The sequence below is a fragment of the Babylonia areolata genome, chromosome 20 (genome assembly GCF_041734735.1).
Source record: "Babylonia areolata isolate BAREFJ2019XMU chromosome 20, ASM4173473v1, whole genome shotgun sequence".
Taxonomy (NCBI): Eukaryota; Metazoa; Mollusca; class Gastropoda; order Neogastropoda; family Buccinidae; genus Babylonia; species Babylonia areolata.
In genome coordinates, this window is record NC_134895.1 from 3,629,218 (window position 1) to 3,656,716 (window position 27,499).

At 44.1% G+C, this 27,499-nt stretch overlaps 1 protein-coding gene across 1 annotated transcript; it reads right to left on the reverse strand.

Annotated features, from left to right (window-relative positions):
• Positions 1-977: 977 nt before the first annotated feature.
• On the reverse strand, positions 978-27,173 carry LOC143294879 (cathepsin L-like peptidase). Its single transcript, XM_076606399.1, has 10 exons — positions 27,016-27,173; positions 20,853-21,017; positions 19,030-19,202; positions 18,293-18,530; positions 17,108-17,300; positions 15,019-15,218; positions 10,876-10,967; positions 9,785-9,946; positions 7,126-7,315; positions 978-3,802 (listed from the first exon to the last, which is right to left on the reverse strand). Exons 1-10 carry the CDS (start codon positions 27,101-27,103, stop codon positions 3,615-3,617), a joined length of 1,689 nt encoding a protein of 562 aa, XP_076462514.1. The 5' UTR covers positions 27,104-27,173; the 3' UTR covers positions 978-3,614.
• Positions 27,174-27,499: the final 326 nt, after the last annotated feature.

Below are 27,499 nucleotides of genomic sequence, written 5' to 3' on the forward strand. Positions count from 1 at the left end.
CGAGGCGCATACAGAAAAAAAACACGCACGCGCGCACACCCACACACCGTGCACACACACACACACACACGCACGCACACACACACACATGCAGACTCGCGCATACATGTACAGCATACACGCATACCCCCCCCCCCCCCCCCCCCCCCCCACACACACACAAACACTGACGGACACGAACATACACACTCAAACACACTGACACACTAGACACAGACAGACAGAGAAAGAGAGAGAGAGAGTGTGGCAGGAAACACGTACTATTATCACACTGACTCGCCCTCATGCAGACATGTGGGACATAATTAAACAGATACTGATACTGAACGGCCTTGCTGTGTGCATTGTTAACGCGGTGGGGTAGTCATTCATTCAGAAGCGGCCCGACAGGTGTTGATGAACGCCTGTATCAGTGTTCTCTCCGTTTCAGTGTAGCGGCCTATGTCTTTCTAGCTGGTGTCTGTCTGCCTGTCTGATGTCCGTATACGCATACCATCTCTCTCTCTCTCTCATACGCACACACACACTCTCTCTCTCGCTCGCTCGCTCGGTCTCTTACCACAGATAAGAAGAAGGCAGTTTGATGCCCACTGTTCAGTTCAGTTACTCAAGGAGGCGTCAAAGTGTCCTGACAGAGCTATAATTATACGCTCCACCACATCCGCTGAGCAGGTGCCTGACCAGCAGCACAACCCAACGCGCTTTAACAATCAGGCCCTGACAGTGCAGTGTGTAGCGCCAGTCTGTCATTATCACTGACGCTCAGATTAATTCCATGACCTTACAACTGGGTCAAAAGGTTGGAATGATGGGTTAATTATTGTCATCCAGTCCAATGACTGCTGACAAACGGATGCATGAATTTACACACACACACACACACACACACAGAGTCTGTCTCGCTCTGAAATAAAAGTATGCTCAACCTTTTTTTTTTATATGTTTATTTTAAAAAGAAAAACAGTACAAAAATAAACTCATATCACAAATACAAAATGTTACTAAACAAAAAATGCAACAAAAACCTTCACAAGTACAAACTGATTCGAGAAATTTAGAAATAATTTTATTTGGAAATGGCAAGCATACAAAAATAGATGAAACCTTCAATCTGATTATCAAATACTTTGTCTATAAATGCAAATCAAATAAAACACGGCCAAACATTGAGAACCTCCAATAAGACCTGAACAACATACGAAACAGAAAAATACAAACACTTCATGTAGTCAAAATGGCGGATTCAGTACAAAATGGTATCCATACCTAAAGCTGGATAGACGCCTTGTGATTTTTTCCCCCTCTCAAAGATTTTGTGTTTTCCAAAGCAAATGTACTAATACTTGATTCTAACTTGTATGTGTGAATATGTCCTTGCTTGTGTTAGTGGTCAGTAGATATATACTGCTCCTGCTGAAGGAATTATCTTGTGACCTATCTGTTACATGTATGTTGTTTTTTTCCTTGTGTGTTGTTAAGTCTAGGGAAAAAAATATATCAATTGACAATATCTAAATTGATATTTTCAACATAATATGCACATGTACATCCATTACATGACGTGTCCAGCTTCTAATGCAACAGTTTTGTATTTGTTGTTGTTGTTTTTAATTATTTATGCTTTACATGCTATTGTTCTATTGTTTTTCTATTGTCCATTAAATTTGTTTTTGTCCTTTGTACAATGTAATAACTAATTTTTTTGTTTAAATTTTAAAAAAATTGATGAGCTCAGTACTGGCAGATACAGACAACCCTGCAGTGAAAATGTTGAGTACCCTGTTTCTACCTGACATCAGTCCTGAGAATATGTATCATGCAGCAACCAAAACTGTGCCCATACCTGAGTATACTGTTATACTGTTTTCCAAACATCTGGACTTGGATTGTGTACAGAAGGAGTAACTGAGTAGAACAGTTGTGTGAAGAATGCTTACATGTTCCAGCAGACTGCAGATTTTGCTGACAATGGAAGCCTAAGACAACACTTCCAGAATACAAAACATTTGATCAATCTTTACGCCATTGTTTGTGTGTGCGTATGAAGTGACAGGCTGGGAAATCGGGTTGTACGAGTCAAGCCACACACATGCTGAATGCAATTGACGGGCATGTGTTCTGTGTACACAAGTGTGCTGTGCCTTGATCTTACTGCAGTACTTCAACTCCACCCATTCACGTCATCTAACTCTGCAAGAGTAATTCTCCTCAGTTCTGTGCTGTGACACAGAGATGTGGGTTTTTCTCGGTTTTGTATCAGGCAGCTCTCTTGTTAGTGACATGTCTTCATTTGTCTTGGAAACGAGGTGACCGTCACATACACACACACACACACACAAAGAGTAAAAAAAAAAACCAACCCAAAAACCAGCAGCAGCAACTTGCAGCCAGTGGGAACTTCTTCTTCTTCTTCTTCTGTGTTCGTGGGCTGCAACTCCCACGTTCACTCGTATGTACACGAGTGGGCTTTTACGTGTATGACCGTTTTTACCCCGCCATGTAGGCAGCCATACTCCGTTTTCGGGGGTGCCAGTGGGAACAATCACCAATAACTATGGACATCCGGTCATCAGAATACAGTATCATGATGTTCACTCATCCTGGGGGACCAACCCTCCCCTGTCAGGAACCATGCAGAGTTCACATCTTTACAGGAATGTCTGCAGCAGCTATCTCCACTTACATTCCATCCATAGCCATTCATACATAATGTTTGCAAAGAGATTAGCCGCTCTGATGTTCCAGTTATTGTTCTGCCATTCCAGTTATCATTCTGCCATTCCATTTATCATTCTGCCATTCCAGTTATCATTCTGCCATTCCAGTTACCATGCAGTTCTCTCTGACAGGCATGAGCCTTAGAAAACACCCCCCAAAAATACGTCTGTGATGAACCCACTTTCACATGACAAAACATGTCCACACCCCTATAACCATGCCAACTGCACAGTCAGTACTACGACACGCACACACAGCAACAATAACCTGAACACAGACAGCACAGCCATGAGTCAGGGACAAATGGCACAGTCTGGCAAACAGACCCACGATAATCAATGCCATATTAATGGCAAACAGACCCACAATAATCAATGCCATATTAATGGCATACAGACCCACAATAATCAATGCCATATTAATGGCATACAGACCCACACTAACCAACCGCCGTACCTCCATACAGCCAGATAATAACAGACAACAGACAATACCTTTCCACACACAGTCTATCGATATCTGCATCGCTTCATTCATTCATGCCTTTCTTCTCCCCATTTAGAAATTCTGCATTATGTCTGGTGTGTCTCTTCTCATTATTTTGTTTTTCCCATATACATAGGTTACATCATTTTTAAATTAGTGCTTTCAATTCTGCAGATTCCCTCTCTTTTCATTTTTTTTGGTCTGCTGTACGAATACTTGTACCATTCTGTTTCCCTTGTCAGTGTAAGGCCAACATCCATGTCAACAGGTTTCCAGTCAACAGCGGTGAGTGACCATGTTGTGCGATGACGTGTGTGTGTGTGACGGCCAGGTGAAGGGTGAAGAGGGGAGAGGTGAAGGGGGAGAGGTGAAGGGGGAGAGGTGAAGACGACAGGTGTGCGGTGTGAAGATCAGGCGATGATGGGGTAGGTGGGGGAGGTGGCCACCCCACAGTTGTTGTCTTTCTGGGCCATCAGCACGTAGCCATCGTTGCCCCAGTAGGTGGACCAGGAGTTCTTCACCAGCCAGTAGGACTGACCCAACAGCTGCCCATAGCCCACAGCCAGCACTGCGTGGTCCAGGTCATCAGGGCTGCTCCCTACACACACATCACATCACCATGCCTCACTATACTGCTCCCTACACACATCACATCACCATGCCTCACTATACTGCTCCCTACACACACATCACATCACCATGCCTCACTATACTGCTCCCTACACACACATCACATCACCATGCCTCACTATACTGCTCCCTACACACATCACATCACATCACCATGCCTCACTACACTGCTCCCTGCACACATCACATCACCATGCCTCACTATACTGCTCCCTGCACACACATCACATCACCATGCCTCACTATACTGCTCCCTACACACACATCACATCACCATGCCTCACTATACTGCTCCCTACACACACATCACATCACCATGCCTCACTATACTGCTCCCTACACACATCACATCACATCACCATGCCTCACTATACTGCTCCCTACACACACATCACATCACCATGCCTCACTATACTGCTCCCTACACACACATCACATCACCATGCCTCACTATACTGCTCCCTACACACATCACATCACATCACCATGCCTCACTATACTGCTCCCTACACACATCACATCACATCACCATGCCTCACTATACTGCTCCCTACACACACATCACATCACCATGCCTCACTATACTGCTCCCTACACACATCACATCACATCACCATGCCTCACTATACTGCTCCCTACACACACATATCACATCACAATGCCTCACTATACTGCTCCCTGCACACATCACATCACCATGCCTCACTATACTGCTCCCTACACACATCACATCACCATGCCTCACTATACTGCTCCCTACACACACATATCACATCACAATGCCTCACTATACTGCTCCCTACACACATCACATCACATCACAATGCCTCACTATACTGCTCCCTACACACACATCACATCACCATGCCTCACTATACTGCTCCCTACACACATCACATCACATCACCATGCCTCACTATACTGCTCCCTACACACACATCACATCACATCACCATGCCTCACTATACTGCTCCCTACACACATCACATCACACCACCATGCCTCACTATACTGCTCCCTACACACACATCACATCACATCACCATGCCTCACTATACTGCTCCATGCACACATCACATCACCATGCCTCACTATACTGCTCCCTGCACACATCACATCACATCACCATGCCTCACTATACTGCTCCCTGCACACATCACATCACATCACATCACCATGCCTCACTATACTGCTCCCTACACTCACATCACATCACCATGCCTCACTATACTGCTCCCTACACTCACATCACATCACCATGCCTCACTATACTGCTCCCTACACACATCACATCACATCACCATGCCTCACTATACTGCTCCCTGCACACATCACATCACATCACCATGCCTCACTATACTGCTCCCTACACACATCACATCACATCACCATGCCTCACTATACTGCTCCCTACACACATCACATCACCATGCCTCACTATACTGCTCCCTGCACACATCACATCACATCACCATGCCTCACTATACTGCTCCCTACACACATCACATCACCATGCCTCACTATACTGCTCCCTACACACACATCACATCACATCACCATGCCTCACTATACTGCTCCCTACACACACATATCACATCACAATGCCTCACTATACTGCTCCCTGCACACATCACATCACCATGCCTCACTATACCGCTCTCTGCACACACATCATCATGCTTCACTCGCCCTATAGCCCTGGTCTTGTGGTCATGCATCTGACCAGGAAATTGGTGTCCATGGGTTTGAGTCCAATAAATGGGATTGTTACACTTTAATCACCCTGGTATATAACCCTGGCACACCTACACTTTGATCACCCTGGTATATAACCCTGGTACACCTGCACTTTAATCACCCTGGTTTTTAACCCTGGCACACCTACACTTTGATCACCCTGGTATATAACCCTGGTACACACACACTGTAATCACCCTGGTATATAACCCTGACACACCTACACTTTGATCACCCTGGTATATAATAACCCTGGCACACCTACACTTTAATCACACTGGTATATAACCCTGACACACCTACACTTTGATCACCCTGGTATATAATAACCCTGACACACCTACACTTAAATCACCCTGGTATATAACCCTGACACACCTACACTTTGATCACCCTGGTATATAATAACCCTGGCACACCTACACTTTAATCACACTGGTATATAACCCTGACACACCTACACTTTGATCACCCTGGTATATAACCCTCGCACACCTACACTTTAATCACCCTGGTATATAACCCTGGCACACCTACACTTTGATCACCCTGGTATATAACCCTGACACACCTACACTTTGATCACCCTGGTATATAATAACCCTGGCACACCTACACTTTAATCACACTGGTATATAGCCCTGACACACCTACACTTTGATCACCCTGGTATATAACCCTGGTACACCTACACTTTGATCACCCTGGTATATATCCTTGACACACCTACACTTTGATCACCCTGGTATATATCCTGGTACACCTACACTTTGATCACCTGGTATATATCCTGGTATATATCCTGGTACACCTACACTTTAATCACCCTGGAAAATAACCCTGGTACACCTGCACTTTAATCACCCTGGTTTTTAACCCTGGCATACCTACACTTTAACCTCTCAGGTATATAACCCTGGTACACACACACACTGTGATCACCCTGGTATATACACCTGGTACACCTTCTCCTTTAACACCATGGTTTTTTTACGCTGGCACACCTACACTTTAACCTCTCAGGTATATAACCCAGGTAAACCTACACTTTGATCACCCAGATATATGTACATTTTAATAACACATTTTCAAGACACATCCCCACTTAAAAAAAACAAAAACAAACCCACAACAACCACCAGGACGATGTGTCCCGAAAGTGCCCAGCACGTGACCAGAATTGACTCCTCCATTCCTGTCACCATGTCCTCTCTCGGCCAACAAAGCCATGGTAGAACAGATTCTGCCCAATTCCTCTTTCACACTCACATCCATTTTTGTTGTTGTTGTTGTTGTTCGAAGTAATTCTGATGGGTTTGTATTAAGACCAACTTACAAATAAAATGAAAACTGACTTCTCCTTGTTCTAAATAATCCTGATGGGTTTGTATCAAGACCAACTTACAAAATAAAATGAAAACTGACTTCTCCTTGTTCTAAATAATCCTGATGGGTTTGTATCAAGACCAACTTACAAACAAAACGAAAACGGACTCCCCAGTCTGACTGAAGTAAAAATCATTATGAAAAGGTGCTGCTGGGTGGCCAACTCACCACACTCCGGCTCGTAGTAAACTCCATTGGCGTAGAAGGACAGAGACTTGTGGGAAGCGTCAATGGCGACAGACACAGGACCTACATTGGCGATGGCCGTTTTCAGGGCCGTCTGGTTGTAGGCTGTCACGTTGACATATCCAGACAACTTCACCACAGGTGGCTCTGCTCCGGAGTGACATTTACCGTCCTGAAAAAACCCAACAGGTCACACTCCTTGGTCACTTCACAGGCCAGAGACTAACTCTCACTGCACCCACCAAGACAATGACGGTTATTTCACCACGCCTTCACCAGGATAACTGTCCTCACTAGGACAATGATCGGTATTTTACCTGGATGAAAACTATTCTAAAAAAAACAACAGAACAAACAAAGCAACAGCAATCAAAGAAAATGGCAGCACCACCATAACTATACACACACACGTGACACAAATATACAAATGTGAACACAATCACACAGCCTCACACATGACACACACACACACACACACACACACACATATCTGAACACATCACACACACAGCCACACACACACATATGTCACACTCACACATATGTACCACACACACACACACACACACACACACACACACACGCGCGCGCGCATATATAAACACACACACACATATAAAACACACACACACACACACAGACTCACACAAATGTGTGGATATCAACACGCACATCCAGACACACCACCTGTACAACACATTACAGATCCTTGTAAAACCATCACCAACACCACATACTAAACTCATCTCTTCACACAAGTTCCACCCTCTAAAAGGCTGAACAATGCTGGGATATGTTGTTTTTCTTTTCTTTTCCATAAAACAATCATCACAACAAATCATAAACTAGGGGAGATAATATTCAATCTACACACAGAATTCAAACACCTTTGGACTGTGTAACACCTGTGTGTAAATGAATAAGCTAGGGGAGATAACATTAGATTTTCAAACGTGTTTGGGTTGTAGCATTTTCCTGTTGTCACTGTTTTCACTTGAAAACTAAAGCCAAGGTGAGAACACCGGAAAAACAAAACAGCACAGTCAGTCAGTAAAGTTTATCCAGAACTTTACATAACAGAGATATGTTGCAGCCAAGTCATTCAGTGGTCTCAAACCATGCCATTGTCATTCTGCAATGACAAGACAAATTTATATCAGGACACCCAACAGGGAGCACATGAAAATATTACATATTTCACAGAACTCTTATCAAACATTTGGCCTGATGCTCAACACACTCATAATGGCCATACCAAGTGCTGGTGGAGACATCATTTACCACACCAAATGTCACCTCCACCCCCTCACCCCCACCCCCACCCCTCACAGATTCTCACACAGGAAGCAGAGATCTCCCAACACCAAACGTCACCCCCTCTCCCTTCCATCCCCACTCCCACCACCACTTATACACAATAAAATACCCCAAACTCTGGCCACGTCCAGCGTAATTCCCACTCCTTCACACACACACCACAATGCACTCACCATGCCACTTCAACATCACGATGAGCACAGAACTCATCATGCCAAACTTTGAATGCCTGTGGCTTATAAACTACAAGGAGCATGAAACTGTATGATGGATGACTGAACAAAAGTCTTATCACAACCCCCGGCACCCCTCTGATCAGTGAAACACTACCAGGGCGCAACAGCCGAGTGGTTAAGGTGTTGGACTTTTAATCTGAGGGTCCTGGGTTCGTATCTCAGTAACAGCACCTGGTGGGTAAAGGGCGGAGATTTTCCGATCTCCCAGGTTATGGAAAAAAGAACATACCCAGTAAGCACACCCCCAAAAATGGAGTATGGCTGCCTACATAGCTGGATCATAAAAAAAGAAAGAAAAAAAAGTGGTCACACACGTAAAATGTTGTATGTCTGAGTGTGTATCTGTGCGTGCCTCAGGAAACGAATGATCAGCACCCAATGGCAGCTGTCAGTCGGCTCTACCCAGGTAGGCAGCCTGTTATGCAAATGACCCCATGTTTGTAAAGCACTTAGAGCTTGGTCTCCGACCGAGGATCTTTAGGTGCTATGTAAGTGTCTTATCACCATATCATCATCATACCATAAGCAGTGAAGGATCTACAATGTGATTAGCCCTTACCACTCACACACATGACATCAAGCGTTCAACAGTCACCATCACTCACCAGTCACCACCACTCACCACAATATTCACCACTCACTATGCACCGTCACAGTCATCACCACACACCAGTCATCATCACTCACCAGTCACCACTAACCACCACTATGAACGGTCACCACCACTATGAACGGTCACCACCACTCACAATGCACCATCACAGTCACCACCACTATGAACAGTCACCACCACTCACAATGCACCGTCAGTCACCATCACTCACAATGCACCGTCAGTCACCATCACTCAGTCACCATCACTCACAATGCACCGTCAGTCACCATCACTCACCAGTCACCACCACTATGAACGGTCACCACCACTCACAATGCACCGTCAGTCACCATCACTCACCAGTCACCACCACTATGAACGGTCACCACCACTCACAATGCACTATCACAGTCACCATCACTCAACAGTCACCACCACCACTATGAACGGTCACCACCACTCACAATGCACTGTCACCATCATCATGACTCACCACAGCCAGGTAATGTCCGTACTGACTCTCCGTGTTGAGGCCGCCCTTCTTCATGATCCAGTTGTAGGCACGGAAGTCCTCCCCCCCGTCACACCCGTTGTTGCCCTCCCCCCACGAACAGTCCATCAGCTCTTGTTGGGACAGCCGTACCAGGTTCCCTGTCTGCTCTCAACAAACACACACACACACACAATACACACACACACACCATACACACACAAACACACACACACACACACACAACATACACACACATACATACATACACCATACACACACACCACACACACACCATACACACACACACCATACACACACACACCATACACACAAACCCCACACACACATACACACACACACCATACACACATACACCACCCTCAATGGTCACTTCAGCCAAACAGTATGGAATGCTAGAATCTGCAACAGCTGAGTGATTAACAGCATTGGACTTTCAATCTGAGTTTCCTCGGTTCGAATCTTGGTCAAGGCACTTGAAGGAGGGTTACTGGTCACGATTTTCCAATCTCCCAGGTCAAACATGTGCAGACCTGCCAGTAACTGAACCCCCTTCATGAATATTATGGTATAGCCATACAGAAGATCAGATGTTCAAGTCACAGATCCAATAATCCATTTATGCGTTCAGTGGGTGACGGAAACAAGAACATACCCAGCATACGCATCCCCAAAACGAGTATGGCTGCCAACATGGTGGGGTAGAAACTTGTAATTGTGAGTATTTATGTACTAACATCCCACTTGCACTCAATGTGAGTGCACATGGTGTGTAGTTGCAGCACACAAACACAGGAGGAGGAGAAGCAGCCCAGCATCAATGCTGACAATGCCAACTTTACACACAGAGAAGACAATGATGCCAGTGACGTGAACGGCACCAACACTGACATTGACCCTGACCTTGACAATGCCAACTTTACACACAGACAGGACAGACAATGATGCCAGTGACGTGAACGGCAACAACACTGACAGTGACCCTGACCTTGACAATGCCAGCTTGACACACAGAGAGGACAGACAATGATGCCAGTGACGTGAACGGCAACAACACTGATGGTGACCCTGACCTTGACAAAGTAGGCACCCTCAATGGTTCCCGTGGTGCCGAAACTCCAACATGACCCACACACTGCCTGGTCCTTCACTGGAGTCACCGCCCCTGTACACACACCACACACCTTTATGTAGACACACCTTTATGTAGACACACCACACACCTTTATGCAGACACACCACACACCTTTATGTAAACACACCACACACACCTTTATGTAAACACACCACACACACCTTTATGTACACACACCACACACATCTTTATGTACACACACCACACATCTTTATGTACACACACCACACACACCTTTATGTACACACACCACACACACCTTTATGTACACACACCACACACCTTTATGTACACACACCACACACCTTTATGTACACACCACACACCTTTATGTACACACACCACACACCTTTATGTACACACACCACACACCTTTATGTACACACCACACACACCCTTATGTACACACACCACACACACCTTTATGTACACACACCACACACACACACCTTTATGTACACACACCACACATCTTTATGTACACACACCACACACACCTTTATGTACACACACCACACACACCTTTATGTACACACACCACACACACCTTTATGTACACACCACACACACACCTTTATGTACACACACCACACACACCTTTATGTACACACACCACACACCTTTATGTACACACACCACACACCTTTATGTACACACAACACACACACCTTTATGTACACACACCACACACCTTTATGTACACACAACACACACACCTTTATGTACACACACCACACACACCTTTATGTACACACACCACACACCACACACACCTTTATGTACACACACCACACACACCTTTATGTACACACACCACACACCACACACACCTTTATGTACACACACCACACACACCTTTATGTACACACACCACACACCTTTATGTACACACACCACACACACCTTTATGTACACACACCACACACACCTTTATGTACACACACTACACACACCTTTATGTACACACACCACACACACCTTTATGTACACACACCACACACCTTTATGTACACACACCACACACACCTTTATGTAGACACACACCACACACCTTTACGTACATACACTACACACACCTTTATGTACACACACCACACACACCTTTATGTACACACACTACACACACCTTTATGTACACACACCACACACACCTTTATGTACACACACCACACACCTTTATGTACACCGACTACATACACCTATATGTAAACACACCTTTATGTAGACACACCACACACCTTTATGTACACACACCACAAACACCTTTATGTAGACACACCTTTATGTACACACACCACAAACACCTTTATGTACACACACCTTTATGTACACACACACCACACACACCTTTATGTGAGCACACCTTTATGTAGACACACCACAAACACCTTTATGTACACACACCTTTATGTACAAACACCACACACACCTTTATGTACACACACACACACACACATTTATGTACAAACACACGACACCTTTATACAACATGTACACACACCACACACACCTTTATGTACACACACACACACACACACACACACTTATGTACACACACACACCACACCTTTAAGTACACACACCTTTCTAGAACATGTACACACACCACGTACACCTTTATGTACACACACCACCAAGAAACTGAGTATGGCTGCCTACATGGTGGGTAATAAACGGTCATACAAGTAAAAACATTCATGTCTGTGTGAGTGTGTGTATGTATGGATGAAACCGAACTGAGTGATGCAGAAAATGAATGATGAGCACCCAAAGGCAGCCTTCGGTCAGCTCCATCCGGCCTCTTGTGCAAATAACTCTGAATAAAGCATTGAGAAATTAGTCTGTGACCAAGGACAGGTACTGTATTAACATCCATGTCATCATCATTACGATGGAAGCAGCATGTATACCACTGAAATAGGTCTCTGAGCCTTTCACTGAAAGAAGTCACCCTCTTCCACTTTGTCAAATCCCTGCACTCATTTCTTCCAAGTATGGCCTTAAAACCTGCCTCTTTCCCAAAAAGCCCCACTGTCTCTCCATCAATAGTTTCTCTGGCCGTCCATCTACATGTGTTTGTAAGATTTATCTTTCATCCCTTTGTTTTAGAGTTATGCATGCATGTGGAAGTTTGGGGTGAAAGTACAAGATTTAGAGCTCTATAAGTACATTTACTACTATCACTATTAATCTGTTATTAAACAGACATGAAAACAGAAAGATTTTTTACATATACTTTTTGAATAGGAGGAATAAAAGCCTTTTATAAAAAGGGGCCTAACTTTCCAGAAAAAAATCATGTAAAGATGTTGCTGATATTGATAATTTCTTATCTGACATTTCTGAAAGTTTGCTCCACAGTCCAGTTAGACATTTGGTTTAAGTCTGCACTATACATTGTAATTTGTATTCACTTCTTGCTCTTTTGTACACATTTTTTCCCTTTTTGTCTAATATCACACTATGTAGACAGACATTAAACTGAAGGACACACATAACAGATGGAATCGCCTCACCATGTTAAACTGAAGGAGACACACACCACAGGCAGAACTCTCACCACATTAAACTGACAGACAAACACAAACACAGAATCCCCTCACTGAAGCACACACACACACAACACACAGAACCCCCGCACTGAAGCACACACGCACACACAACACACAGAATCCCCTCACTGAAGCACACACGCACACACAACACACAGAATCCCCTCACTGAAGCACACACACACACACACACACAACACACAGAACCCCCTCACTGAAGCACACACACACACGCACACACAACACACAGAATCCCCTCACTGAAGCACACACACACACACACACAACACACTGAATCCCCTCACTGAAGCACACACACACACACACACACAACACACTGAATCCCCTCACTGAAGCACACACACACACACAACACACAGAACCCCCTCACTGAAGCACACACACACGCACACACAACACACAGAACCCCCTCACTGAAGCACACACACACACACACACAACACACAGAACCCCCTCACTGAAGCACACACACACGCACACACAACACACAGAACCCCCTCACTGAAGCACACACACACACACAACACACAGAACCCCCTCACTGAAGCACACACACAACACACACACAGAACCCCCTCACTGAAGCACACACACACACACACACACAGAATCCCCTCACTGAAGCACACACACAACACACACACAGAATCCCCTCACTGAAGCACACACATACACAACACACAGAATCCCCTCACTGAAGCACACACATACACACAACACACAGAACCCCCTCACTGAAGCACACACATACACAACACACAGAACCCCCTCACTGAAGCACACACACACACAACACACAGAACCCCCTCACTGAAGCACACACACACACAACACACAGAACCCCCTCACTGAAGCACACACACACACAACACACAGAACCCCCTCACTGAAGCACACACACACACAACACACAGAATCCCCTCACTGAAGCACACACACACACAACACACAGAACCCCCTCACTGAAGCACACACACACACACACACACAACACACAGAACCCCCTCACTGAAGCACACACACACACACACACACAACACACAGAACCCCCTCACTGAAGCACACACACACACAACACACAGAATCCCCTCACTGAAGCACACACACACACACACAACAGACAGAATCCCCTCACTGAAGCACACACACACACACAACGCACAGAATCCCCTCACAGAAGCACATACACACACACACACAGAATCCCCTCACTGAAGCACACACACACAACACACAGAACCCCCTCACTGAAGCACACACACACACAACACACAGAACCCCCTCACTGAAGCACACACACACACAACAGACATAACCCCTCACTGAAGCACACACACACAACACACAGAATCCCCTCACTGAAGCACACACACACACACAACACACAGAATCCCCTCACTGAAGCACACACACACACACAACACACAGAATTCCCTCACTGAAGCACACAAACAGACAGAACCCCCTCACTGAAGCACACACACACACAACACACAGAATCCCCTCACCATACAGTCTCCAGTCCACCTGGTCTGGCAGGGGTGTGTGGGCAAACTGAGTCACGTTGAAGGGCAGGCCCTGGATGCCTTGGTAGTTCTTGGTGCGCCGGAACTTGTTCATGGCCTTCAGCTCCCGGTCGGAGCGGTCAGCCAGGTGGTTGACAGCCATGGTAAAGGTCAGGCCCTGGCGGTTCTTGGAGTGGATGTAGCTGTACACACAGTGCACGCACCCAGTCTTCAACATGCAGACAGATCTTCAAAATTAATCATTTGTAAGCACAGGCATCAAATTAATTCCACTGACTTCATGACTTCCACTCAAAGTCAGTTTGATTAATTATTTCAAGCTGATCATGACACTATATTGCTATTCACTAACAGTAACAATGGCTGTATTATACAGTCACATTGCAATAATATCAGAGATCAGAAACAGCTGAATCATGTCTCACTGGAAAGAACAAAGGTTAGGGTCCATTTGACTGAAATCCCTGGTCACAAACCTTACATGGCATCCTCATAAACTGGCAGTACACTAATGCATCAAATTCATTTATTGTGAAATTTTCACCCTGTGGCCTGTCCAACTAGCAGGATTTGTCACTTCTGGAGGATTATGGCTTTGGAAAAAAAAAAAAAAAAAGAAGACGACGACCAAGACATCAGGGTTGTACTGCCTCCTTACTGGACACAGTGGATTGTATTCTCAAACCTGAGACTTTATTTTCTCCTAATGACTGGGCCACCCACTCACTTCATCCAGTTAGCTCAGCAGACTCCATCGCTGGACCACACACCTTCATCACAACCCAATCCAAGCCAAGGAAGACGACGACTTAAAAAAGGATTCTTATTCAAATTACTGACAAATGAATATAGTAACGAACTTTAAAATGCCATATCTCTGGAACTATTTAAGATATCTGCAAAATTCCTTTTGATAATTGCTTGTCTTTGAAACTTATAAATGTTAATTGCAATCTCAAGTTCTGCATACTTAAAAATTTTAGCTGCCAGTACCTACTAGCACGTGGAAATTTTTCTCCATTTTTTTGTTTTTTTAGTTGATTTTTTTAAAATTTATGCTTTGTCTGTTTTTGTTGTTATCACCTTACGGTGGAATGTACAGAGCCACCAAAAGTGAAGACCAGACAAGAAAGGCATGTCGACTTCCAACTCACCAACAGCTGTGGAGGCCAATACTACCGGTGCTTTTGTATCAAAGGTGTTGCAGTGGCTGCTAAATGCTAACAACTGCTTTTTTGGGTTTTTTTCTTTTCTTTTTTTTTGCTGTGAACCACCACCAAAGAGAGGAAATGGAGGTGGGAAAATGGAGAAAAAGGAAAGGAAAAAAGAAAGAAAATAAGAAAGGATTTTGGTAATATTTCAATTTCTTAGTGTAGGGATCATGGATCGAAGTCGCAGTAAATGATGCGCTGGAGCTGTGCCGGTCAGGGTTTATCCCCGGGGACTGTTTCTCTAGCCGGAGTGGTCCAGCCTGGATACTGCTAAATAAAGGCCTTTTTTTCTTCTTTTGTTTTAACAGAATCCCTGCTTTTCCCTGCATATCCTCAAAACAGTTTCAGTTTCAGTAGCTCAAGGAGGCGTCACTGCATTCGGACAAATCCATATACACTACACCACATCTGCCAAGCAGATGCCTGACCAGCAGCATAACCCAACACACTTTGTCAGGCCTTGAGAGAAAAAAAGGGGGTGAATAAATAATAGATAAATACATAAAAAAAAAACAATTAAAAAAAAACAAACAACTACTACCACTACTAATATGTCAACTATAAGCGTACATAAATAAATAAATAATAATTACAATATAAAAAAAAGAAAAAAAAAGTAGTAGTAGTAGTAGTAATAATAATAATAACAAAAATAAATAAATAAAAAAGACAACGATGATAAGCAAATAAATGTAAAACATGGAGACACACATTCACACATACACCCACATATGCATAACAGATATGCACCAAAAAATGCAGTTTCACAGATGTGAAAGCACAGCCCAGAACAGTGACAGAACAATCAATATTTGACAGTGGTCACTCTACAGACGGAAGGAAGGAAGGAAGGAACTGACCGGACGTTTTGGCGGAAGTGGTTCTGTCGGATCTGGTGCTCAACCTCGTCACTGTACTGCTTGCCGTGCTGAGTGCGGAAGGCGTGGAACATGCCGGGGATGTGGCTGTCGTCAGCATGCACAAACTCCCGCATGGGGTTGAAGATGAGGTGATGATCCTGCCCTGGTCCCGGGAATCCCGAGCACGTCAGGTCTGGGGGACACAGTGCACACACATGATGCTGGGCCACAACGTGTTATATGTACACACACACACTTATATATATATGTGTGTGTGTGTGTGTGTGTGTGTGTGTGTGTGTGTGTGTGTGTGTGTGTGTACTGTGTCTGTAGATACCATGTCTACATGCGTGAGTGTGTGCATGCATGCGCACGTGTGTAAGTGTGTGTGTGCATGTGCATGTGTGCACGTGGGTGTGCATGGGCAAAAAGTTTTGCATTGAAGCCGATGTGAAATTTGGGTCTATGAAATTATGCAATGATGAAATGGTTGATTACTTTTTTTTTTCTTTCTTTTAGTGCAAAGTTTGCACACATATTTCACCTTAGTTTTTCTGGTGTATGGAATTTCACTAAAACTCTTTCGTGGACACAGGCAACTTCAGTTCACCTAAACAGGGCACATTAGTCGACATCAAGGGATCATTTCAAACAGACCGTTTTCCACACTGTGACAAGGCCTGACAGCACCGGCCAACTTTCCAGCGCAAAAGGAAAATGACTTACTTCTCCACTGACCAGTTGTGAAGTGAATGAATCTACAGTGTAGTTTTAACACAGACTGAATCATGTGATTAAGAGCATCAAGTATAAAATATTTGGCCCTGGGGGATGTATTTCACACAGAAAAGAGTAAACAGCTCTTTCAAGTCTGGGCTTACAACCTAGCTCTTCCCAAAATAGCCATGCCCCTCCACGCCCCTCCCTCCCCTGCATCTTCCTTGTCTTCGGTTTCTCCACTTTTCTGCTGACATGAATTCATCAGTGTTACTTTCCACCTCTGTGAATTAGAGTTACGAATGGATGTGGTGTGAATCAGTGTCACGCATGCGTGTGAACGACTGGTGTGTAAGTGCTCTGATTTGTCTCGGCACAAAATTCAGCGCTATATCAATGCTAATTATTAATTATTATCATTATCATTATTATGATTTTTGTATTACTACTGAGCCGGCCACCACTCACTGCCCAGGTTGAAGATGCTGGGGTCGATGGTGATGTCCCCCTTGTAGCCCTTATAGTCCAGCACGTACTTGTCGAAGTGGGATCCGATGAGGGAGTCGTAGCCCATCATCTGGTAGCGGACAGGGGCTCCCGATGCCTGGTCCACCCACAGGGTGTAGGTGCTGGTCTTCTTGCCGCTCACCACCACAGACTCCCACGCCTTGCACATCACCCCGTTCACCATCTCCATTCCCTTGAACTGACACACACACACACACACCACATGACTTGTGCAACACACAGCACTCGGGCCACACAACTTTTGCTACACACACCATGCATGTTACACGTTCATCAGTGTGTCTGTGTGGGTGTGTATTTACAAATAAAAAGAAGACAGAAGAAGACTAAGAAAAAGAAAAAGAAGAAGCAGAAATGTATTCATATAGTAATAAATCTTGTGTGCAAGCATCGCGCTTTCACTCCAACTTTCACACACATACTTAACTCTAGAAACACATTGATCAGTATGTGTCTGCTGAAGCATTTAAGCATTTACTTTTTTCCTTTAAACTTTGTGCCATACTATATCATGCTGTATGTAACGTGCACACACATATATACATACATACTACGTATGACTTTGTGCACAAGACAGCCATGACAAGAGTGGAGCCAGACCCCTTTCACACATGTCCCCACAGGCACAGAATGAAATGACTGTCATCCACAGCCCTTGACCGCTTGGCCACAGTTACCTTCATGGCGCTGGTTTCAGGGAAGATGGCCTGGGGGGTGACGGGGGCGTCGCTGGAGCCGTTGGAGCTGAAGCAGCTGAGCTGGTTGGTGACGCGGTAGTTGGTCATGAAGGCCACCTTGTAGGAGGCACCGTAGCTGCCCTGGTCCCCTCGCAGCATGCTCTTGACCAACCCTGCAGCACGGTGGCAGAGCGGTTAAGATGCTTATCTGCATGTACAGTGTCCCTAAGGGTCTGGGTTCCATTCCTCGTCGCATCCTCCCTCCCAAGTTTGAAAATCGAGCATCTACTGTCTAATCATTCAGATGGGATGATAAACCTAGGTTTTGTGTGCAGCACACATTTGGTGCACTGAAAAAGAACCCACAGCAACATAAGTGTCATCCTCTGGCTTTTGTCCTCTGTCTGTAGAAGAAAACCACTCTGAAAATTACAAAAAAATTATATATATGCATGCACACAAGGCCTGACTAAGCATGTTTGATTATGCTGCTGGTCAGGAATCTGCCTAGCTGATTCAGATTGGTGTTGTATATATGGATTTATTAAAATGCAGTGACGCCTCCTTGAGCAATAAACTGAAAGTGAAAGTGCACATCAACAGTCTTCCGGACTCTGCATGCTACACACAGGACCCAATGGCCAGTGTCCAGACCACCGCTCAAGGTCTACTGGTGGGGGAGAATATACTGGACCGTGTGTGATTCAATCCAGTGGCAGTGTGCACAGACTCTCTCCCTTCCAAGGCAGACGTGTTATCACCAGGCCATCACTGCACTGAGACTCAGTTTCAGTTTCAGTAGCTCAAGGAGGCGTCACTGCGTTTGGACAAATCCATATACGCTACACCACATCTGCCAAGCAGATGCCTGACCAGCAGCGTAACCCAACACACTTAGTCAGGCCTTGAAAAAAAAAAGGGTGAATAAATAATAGATAAATACATTAAAAAAAAAAAAAGAACTACTACTACTAATAATAATATGTATAAGGCGCAAAAACTTGATGAAGTCAACTATAAGTGTATATAAATAAATAAATAATAATTAAAAAAAAACAAAAAAAACTAAGCCTCAACAACACAACAGACTGTGTCACAGTCTACTCATTATCAAAAAGAAAAAAAAGTAATCAAAAAAGTAATTAAAAACATAACAATAAATTGTGATTAAACAACACTTACTGCCAGTCTATGCAAATATGACATATGACTAATAAGTAATAATAATATTGGTAATGGTAATAATGTTATAAAACTTGTACAATTGCTTCTTCATCAAAATTTTGCTGGCATTACTTAGCCACTGCAAAGTAACACAACGGCAATAAAGAAAAAGAGGGAGCACAGTTTCAATGAGCATTCCAAGTGGTTCACAAAGATATTGGAACAGAGTTCCAAAAATTTCATGCAGTTCACACAGAATGACACAAACATGAGTTCAGTTCAGTTCAGTTAGTCAAAGAGGCATCACTGCATTCATACAAATCCATATATGCTACACCACATCTGCTAAGCAGATGCCTGACCAGCAGTGTAACCCAAAGTGCTTTGTCAGGCCTTGAAAAAAAGAAAAGAAAGACAGAGAGAAAAAAAGAAAGACAGAGAGAAAAAAAACGCATAAACAAATACAAATGAATACATCATTTAACTAATGTTAGTAATGAATGAATAACTTAATAAACAAATAAATGAATACATCATTTCACTAATGAATGAATAACTTAATAAACAAATAAAGAAATCACACGAACAAGACAATGAAATAAAATGCAGAAGAAAAAAAACCCAATAAACATAAACACCAGAGGAGAGAGGCTGCCCACCATTGTAGTAGTCGATACGGCTGCGTTTGTTGGGTCCGTCGTACCAGACAGCGAAGGGCTCCACAATCTCAGCGTAGGGCAACTGCAGAACACCGCTCACCTGGTAAGTCTTGCTGAACTGGGGAGGGGTGTCCTGGATCAGGTGGCCCCATGACACTCCTGCCACTGTCACACACAGTGCACTGGCTGTAAGGTGGGGACGGGGAGGAGGGTGTGTGAGTGTGCACTGTATTACTATCACATAATGTTCAAAATTACTGCCCAAGCCACTGCACATCACACAAGCCATGATGTGAACTGGATGTGAACTGTGTAAATAACACAGCAAGGTAAGTTAAAAGTATAAAGGTTACCAGTGTAGTTACTATGCTCTTTAAGAGTGATGTGAACCATCCCAACACCGACTGTCCTATAACCCTCTTGGCCGAGAGAGTCGGGATGTACTTGGGCAAGACACTTTCCACTATAATCAAATTCTAGCCGAAAAAGTCGGAACAGCAGTTGCCTCCTCTGCTGTTCTGATGGTCATAGTCGGACACGACTGACTATCATATAATATATATATAGACATGATATGCGCATGGTGAAAAAGATTTTGGTGTGTAGTTATCCTTGGTTTGATTCCATTATGTCCACAGGTATGCCTGACCAGACCACATGCTCCGATGCTGCCACAATAAGTGAAAAGTAGAACAACAAAATTATCAGAATTGTTGGAAGAATGTCATAATATGTTGGAAATATCCACAATTTTCCCCCTCAAGATGGAGTGAGCAGTGTTTAGAACAAGGCATGGATGTTTGCTCCATCAATCACTGGAGTGGAGACTGAGGAGATAAAATGTTGATATAGCCAATATGTCATACACTTTATAGTGAAATACTTAATCCTTTAAACTTAAAGATAAATGTTTTGTTTCAAGAAAGGAGACTGACTGTGGACCTAAACTGAGAGTGAGACAATTGTTTTCAATAAACAAAATGATCATGAATGTTCTAAATAGTTTGTTTTTTTCTCTTCAGCTCTTTGTTCAGCAATTTACAATACACATTTTCTTCTCTCTCTCTTTTCTTTTTTTCTTTTTTCAAATGAAGCACTGTGATGCAAATCTCAAAGTTAAATGCATTCAGTAAGTTGCATTTTTTCTTTTAACAATGTAATTACTTTGCTAAAATATACACTGCCTATTAATGTACTATTTCATTCGGAATTCAATTCAGTCACCCAGCTCTGTGCGACTGTTCAGAAGTTTTGATACATAACTTTATCATAATGGTAATATCTACATTTTCCCCCCGTTTCCATTCAGTTTCATTCTGAAGACAGAAAAAAATAATTCTTCCCCTGGCAAGAGACAAAGAAGGCAAGTCAAAGAGAGGAGGGGAAGACATATTGAGAACAATTATGTACATATATATATATATATATATATATATAATTATTACATTTACAAATAGAATGTCATTAACCAATTAACAACTAAAATACAAGTTTTTTTCTGTCTTATATCTATAAATGTAAAAGTACAGGGGAAGAATTGTGGATATTGCCAACTTTATAAGGTAAATTGCATGCATTCAGGCCTATAATACATGCAATATAAGAAGGAAATAAGGCTTCAAAGCCTAATTCATGGTCCCTATGCTATTAGTTCTGCAAGTACTATTGACACGCCCACCAAACTTATAATCCTGTAAAAAAAAATGGCAATGTTAAGCGACTTCATAATACATGATGCACTTATTTGAATAAATATTTCATATTTCAGAGCAATGGGAATAGTTTTCAACAAACTCTTCAGCTGCTACTTCTGGCACAACAGGAAGCTTCCGGTATAGCAAGACGTGTATGTGTTCTGCTGTGCTGTGTAGAATTAGTTGAAATTAGTTTTTGGGTTGGGTCTAAGCTCCTAGGTTACTAGAATAGATGTAGAATGTTGGATAAGTCTGTTTAAATCCAAATTCGTGCTTAGACTGTCTCAAAATACTGTTTTACAGCGTAAGATAGCTATCCGTGATACTTCTGTTGTGATCAGTGACTAGTCAAAATGGCCGCCATGTTATTGTTACAATGAGCGAGCACGGTGAGAACGAAAAAGCTTCAGTAATGATTGTTCCTGCTTCTGTATTGTGGGTACTGTGAATACACTGCTTACCTCTCTTGCCAAATATCAGGGAGTACACTGGTTGTTCGTTATTAGCTGTTGTTGATTAATTGTTGATATGAAACATTGTGAACCGGGAGAACCTAAAGGGCTAAACGTCATGTACTATGTAGCCAGCCTAGAATCGTCACACTTCACTGTTTTACTTTTAGTGTTGGTAGTTTAAAGCTACTTCCCTATCTCAATATCTGACTGCATTGAAACACTGAGAATGATGATAGTCCAAACATGATGCGGTGTAACATCACACTCCGGATTCTTGTGATCACTCTTTTCCTTCACAGGTGTGCGTGTAGCGATAAACCATGCACTACTCAAGATGTGCACACTCAAGGTTTTGGAGTGAAAGAAGTTTGTAGAACACACTGTACCGGCTACTCCCTGTTGGTTCATGCACTAACTTTAGCTAGACAGCGAAGTTACCACACACGCTATCACCAAAAGCTTGTCCTCTTGTGTCTGGCCTTGCTACTCCTCAGTCAGTCATATGCACCAGAACCAAACCCAGGCCCGAGTGCTGATTCATCAGAGCATCCTAGTACTGATTGGCTCTGTGGTGTATGTGATGCCACAGTAACATGGGAGGATAGAGGTGTTGCTTGTGAGGCATGCGGATTGTGGTACCATGCACACTGTGAAGATATCCACTCTGAGACATACGCAAATCTAACTCCAAATGTCCAGTGGTTCGGCAACTTTTGTGGACACCAAAACAACCTGCTAGTGTTTGATCTTCATTCTAACGCAAACAGCCTAGACTGGTCTTTCTCCACCCTACCAGATCCTTCCAGAACAGGTTCATGTAGTAGCTCAGCAGAGGTAGATTTCAGACCTCAACATGCTTCCACTCCTACAAGAGCTACACAGGAAGACAAAAGACTCAACAAACCCTTAAGAGTACTAAACATTAACTTCCAATCAGTAACAGGCAAGAAGGCTGAATTTGGATATCTGTTAGACAGCACCAAGCCAGACATTGTTATTGGAACTGAGACCCACCTGTCCGAAGAAATTAAGAACTCTGAATTCCTGCCAGGTAGACATGGGTACAAAGTGCATTGAAACTATGCCACCCTTGTCACACCATGAAGTAGTCTACGCAGAGCTGAATATTGCCACTCCGCGGAAGAAAACAGTGGAGAGAACAATCACCCTGTACAACAAGGCAGACTGGAACAGCATGAACGAAGCTGTAGAGAAAATAAGGGAAGAAGTTGATGGAATGGACACTGCAAGCACTGAGAGCCTGTGGAGTCACTTTAAAACAGAGCTCCTCGAAGCAGTCCAGACCCACATACCCTCCAAGAAATCCAGACCCAACTACAGCCAACCTTGGATCGCTCCTGAGCTCCGCCGACTAATCAACCGCCGCAACCGAGCCTACAAAAAGTGGAAAAAGGGAGGAGGCGAAGATCTCAAAACTGAGGCTAAAGCAAGAAGGTGCGAAGCCCAACGACATCTGCGCCGAGCTTACTGGGACTACATCAACGCCACTCTGACAGAGGAGCCCACAGAACATGCACCAAAGTACAAGCGATTCTGGAGCTATATTAAGAAACAGAAAGCTGCCAACGTTGGTGTAGCCCCTCTGAAGGTGAACGGACAACTGACAATGGAGCCCAGAGAAAAAGCAGATGCACTCAACAACCAGTTCCAGTCCGCATTCAGCGAGGGAAAAACCTACTCGCGGGAAGAATTCCAAGAGAAGTGCGAGATGGCTGAGGGTGACTACCCAGTGCTGAACTCTGTAGACATCATGGAAGAGGGCGTTAGGCGATTGCTGATGAAACTAGACCCAGCAAAAGCGAGTGGACCTGACAACATCAGTGCCAGGCTCTTGAAAGAGCTGTCCTGTGAGATTGCCCCCATCCTCACCACCATCTACAGATCCTCCCTGGACACTGGTTGCGTCCCCGCAGATTGGAAAAAAGCCTTGGTGACGCCTATCTACAAAAAAGGCGAACACTACGACCCGGCAAATTACCGCCCAGTCTCACTGACCTGCATTGCCTGCAAAGTGCTGGAGCACATCATAGTACATGCCACCATGAAGCACTTGGAACAGAGTAAAATCCTGTCCCCAGCAACATGGCTTCAGACAGCAGAGGTCCTGCGAAACACAGCTCATCGAGTTAGTGAAAGTGCTCACCTCAAGCATGGCATCAGGGTGAAGAACAGATGTCCTTGTGCTAGACTTTGCGAAGGCATTTGACAAGGTAAATCACTCACTACTGCTGCACAAACTGTACAACTACGGTGTAAGAGGCAAGATCAACAAATGGATCTCTGACTTCCTTGCCAACAGATGCCAAGCAGTTGTAGCTGAGGGGGCTCAGTCAAACTTCACTGATGTCAAATCAGGCATTCCACAGGGGTCGGTCCTTGGACCATGCCTCTTCCTGGTTTTCATCAATGACCTCCCCGAGAACCTGACCTCAAAGACGAGAATGTTCGCAGATGACACTTCCATCTACGGAAGATCATGCCCACCTGCAAGAGGATCTTGAACGTCTCCAAATCTGGGAACGGAAATGGGAGATGGCCTTCAACCCGGGCAAATGTGCTACGCTCAGAATCACTCGCTGCAAAAGTACAATCAGCGACAAGTACCAAATGCATGGACATGAGCTGTCAATAGTACAATCAGCGCCGTACCTGGGAGTTACCTTGAGGACAGATCTAGAGTGGGAGGAACACATCAACAACATTACAAAGAAAGCAAGCAAAGTCCTTGGATTCTTGAGACGAAATCTGAAAGTTGCCTCCAACGAGCTGAGAGAAAAAGCTTATCTAACCTTCGTAAGACCATTGTTAGAATACTCCAGCTCAGTTTGGGACCCACACAAGACAGGATGCATAAAGAAATTAGAGAACATCCAAAGAAGAGCAGCCCGATTCGTCCTCAACCGCTACCACCGGCGTGCACGTGTAATGGACATGCTTGAAAAGCTCAAGTGGCCGCCTCTCCAGAAACGACGTCAAGCAGCAAGGGTCACAATGTTGTACTAAATACACAACGACCTGGTGCAAGTCAACAAAAGTGTCCTTCAAAAACCAGTTATGAGAGACAGAAGATCACATGACCAACAACTCCAACGGCTTGTGAATCATAAACAGCAGTATCGGCTCTTTTCTTTCTTCCCACGTACCATTCGTGAGTGGGATGAACTCCCAGCAGACATTGCTGAGGCAGATTCCCCCAGCAGCTTCAAAAGCAGAGTCACCTCTCACCTCAAGGTCGCCACTCTTGACAGTCTCACTGCTGCGAAACTCCAAGAGTAGGCAAAACCATAAATCACAGCAATTTCGGGTATGAATGTGAGAGTGAATGTTTAGGTAAGTAGTGGGTAGGGGGAGTGTTGGAATTAGGGTGCTGCGGCGGGGGGTGCCAGGGGCCATCAATTGGATGCCTGCCTGTCACTTCTCGTCCCCTCTGATCCAGTTAGTGGGCAGGAGGGAGAGTGCGAATGTGATTGGAGTAAATGTTTACCTGCAAGATGTCTTCCAAACAGATATAAAATCAATCCACATAGAACAATTTTTTTCCAAGCAACTGGTTTGCGGAAACCCCCCAATATGTGGCAAAATAATTAACGTGTTGATTGTGGCGGCTACACAATTGAAGAAGAAGAAGAAGAAGAAGCTATCCATTTAATTTAAAACAATCAAATGCAGCGAAGTCTCCGATAATTTTTAAAGATATTATTATATACTTCAGGTAAAATACTGTGGACCATGACACTTTCATGAACGTGATTGATTATAACTGACAGTGACATAAAAACCACATGATGCGACTGTAACAAGATTGTCGAAGTTGCCAAGGTTGTGTTACTGACACGGTTTTCGTCGACATTTTCATTTTCTTTGTGTGTTCCCTTCCAGTCCATAAGAACAAATTGTCATATGCACACATCCATGGTCAAAACATTACTGTAAAATAGCACGGGTTAACAATTATTGTTCAGTATACAGAGTGTTTCAAAAATAAAGCCTTACCACAAAGCAAAACAAGAAACCCTGCAGACGCCGTCGATTCCATGTTGGATTCTGACCACATGAAGATAGTCATGTGACCTTCGTACATGTGACTCAGTGAGCAATTATCATGTGACTTGGACCAGCTGACTGTGTGCCACGCTTTTCCGCCGCTGCTGGGTCAGGGCCCACAACTCGCACAGACTTGATTGTCGGCTGCTGTGGGCGTGCTGAGATCATGTGACCAGGCTGAGTTGGAGACACCAGAGATATCAGTGTCTATGGTTTGAACCAATGAGATGCACACATGTCGCTTGCTGGGTCATTGTCCGCCCGGCTTTACAAGGGGAAGGATGTAGTGCTGGATGAATGGGAATGAAGTGGGGGTGGGGCAGGGATGAATGATAGTCACATGTGTGTGTGTGTGTGTGTGTGTGTGTGTGTGTCTGACGGTGTGTGTGTTGGTCATTAATCTAACGTCTCTTCACAAAAGTGATTTTAGACG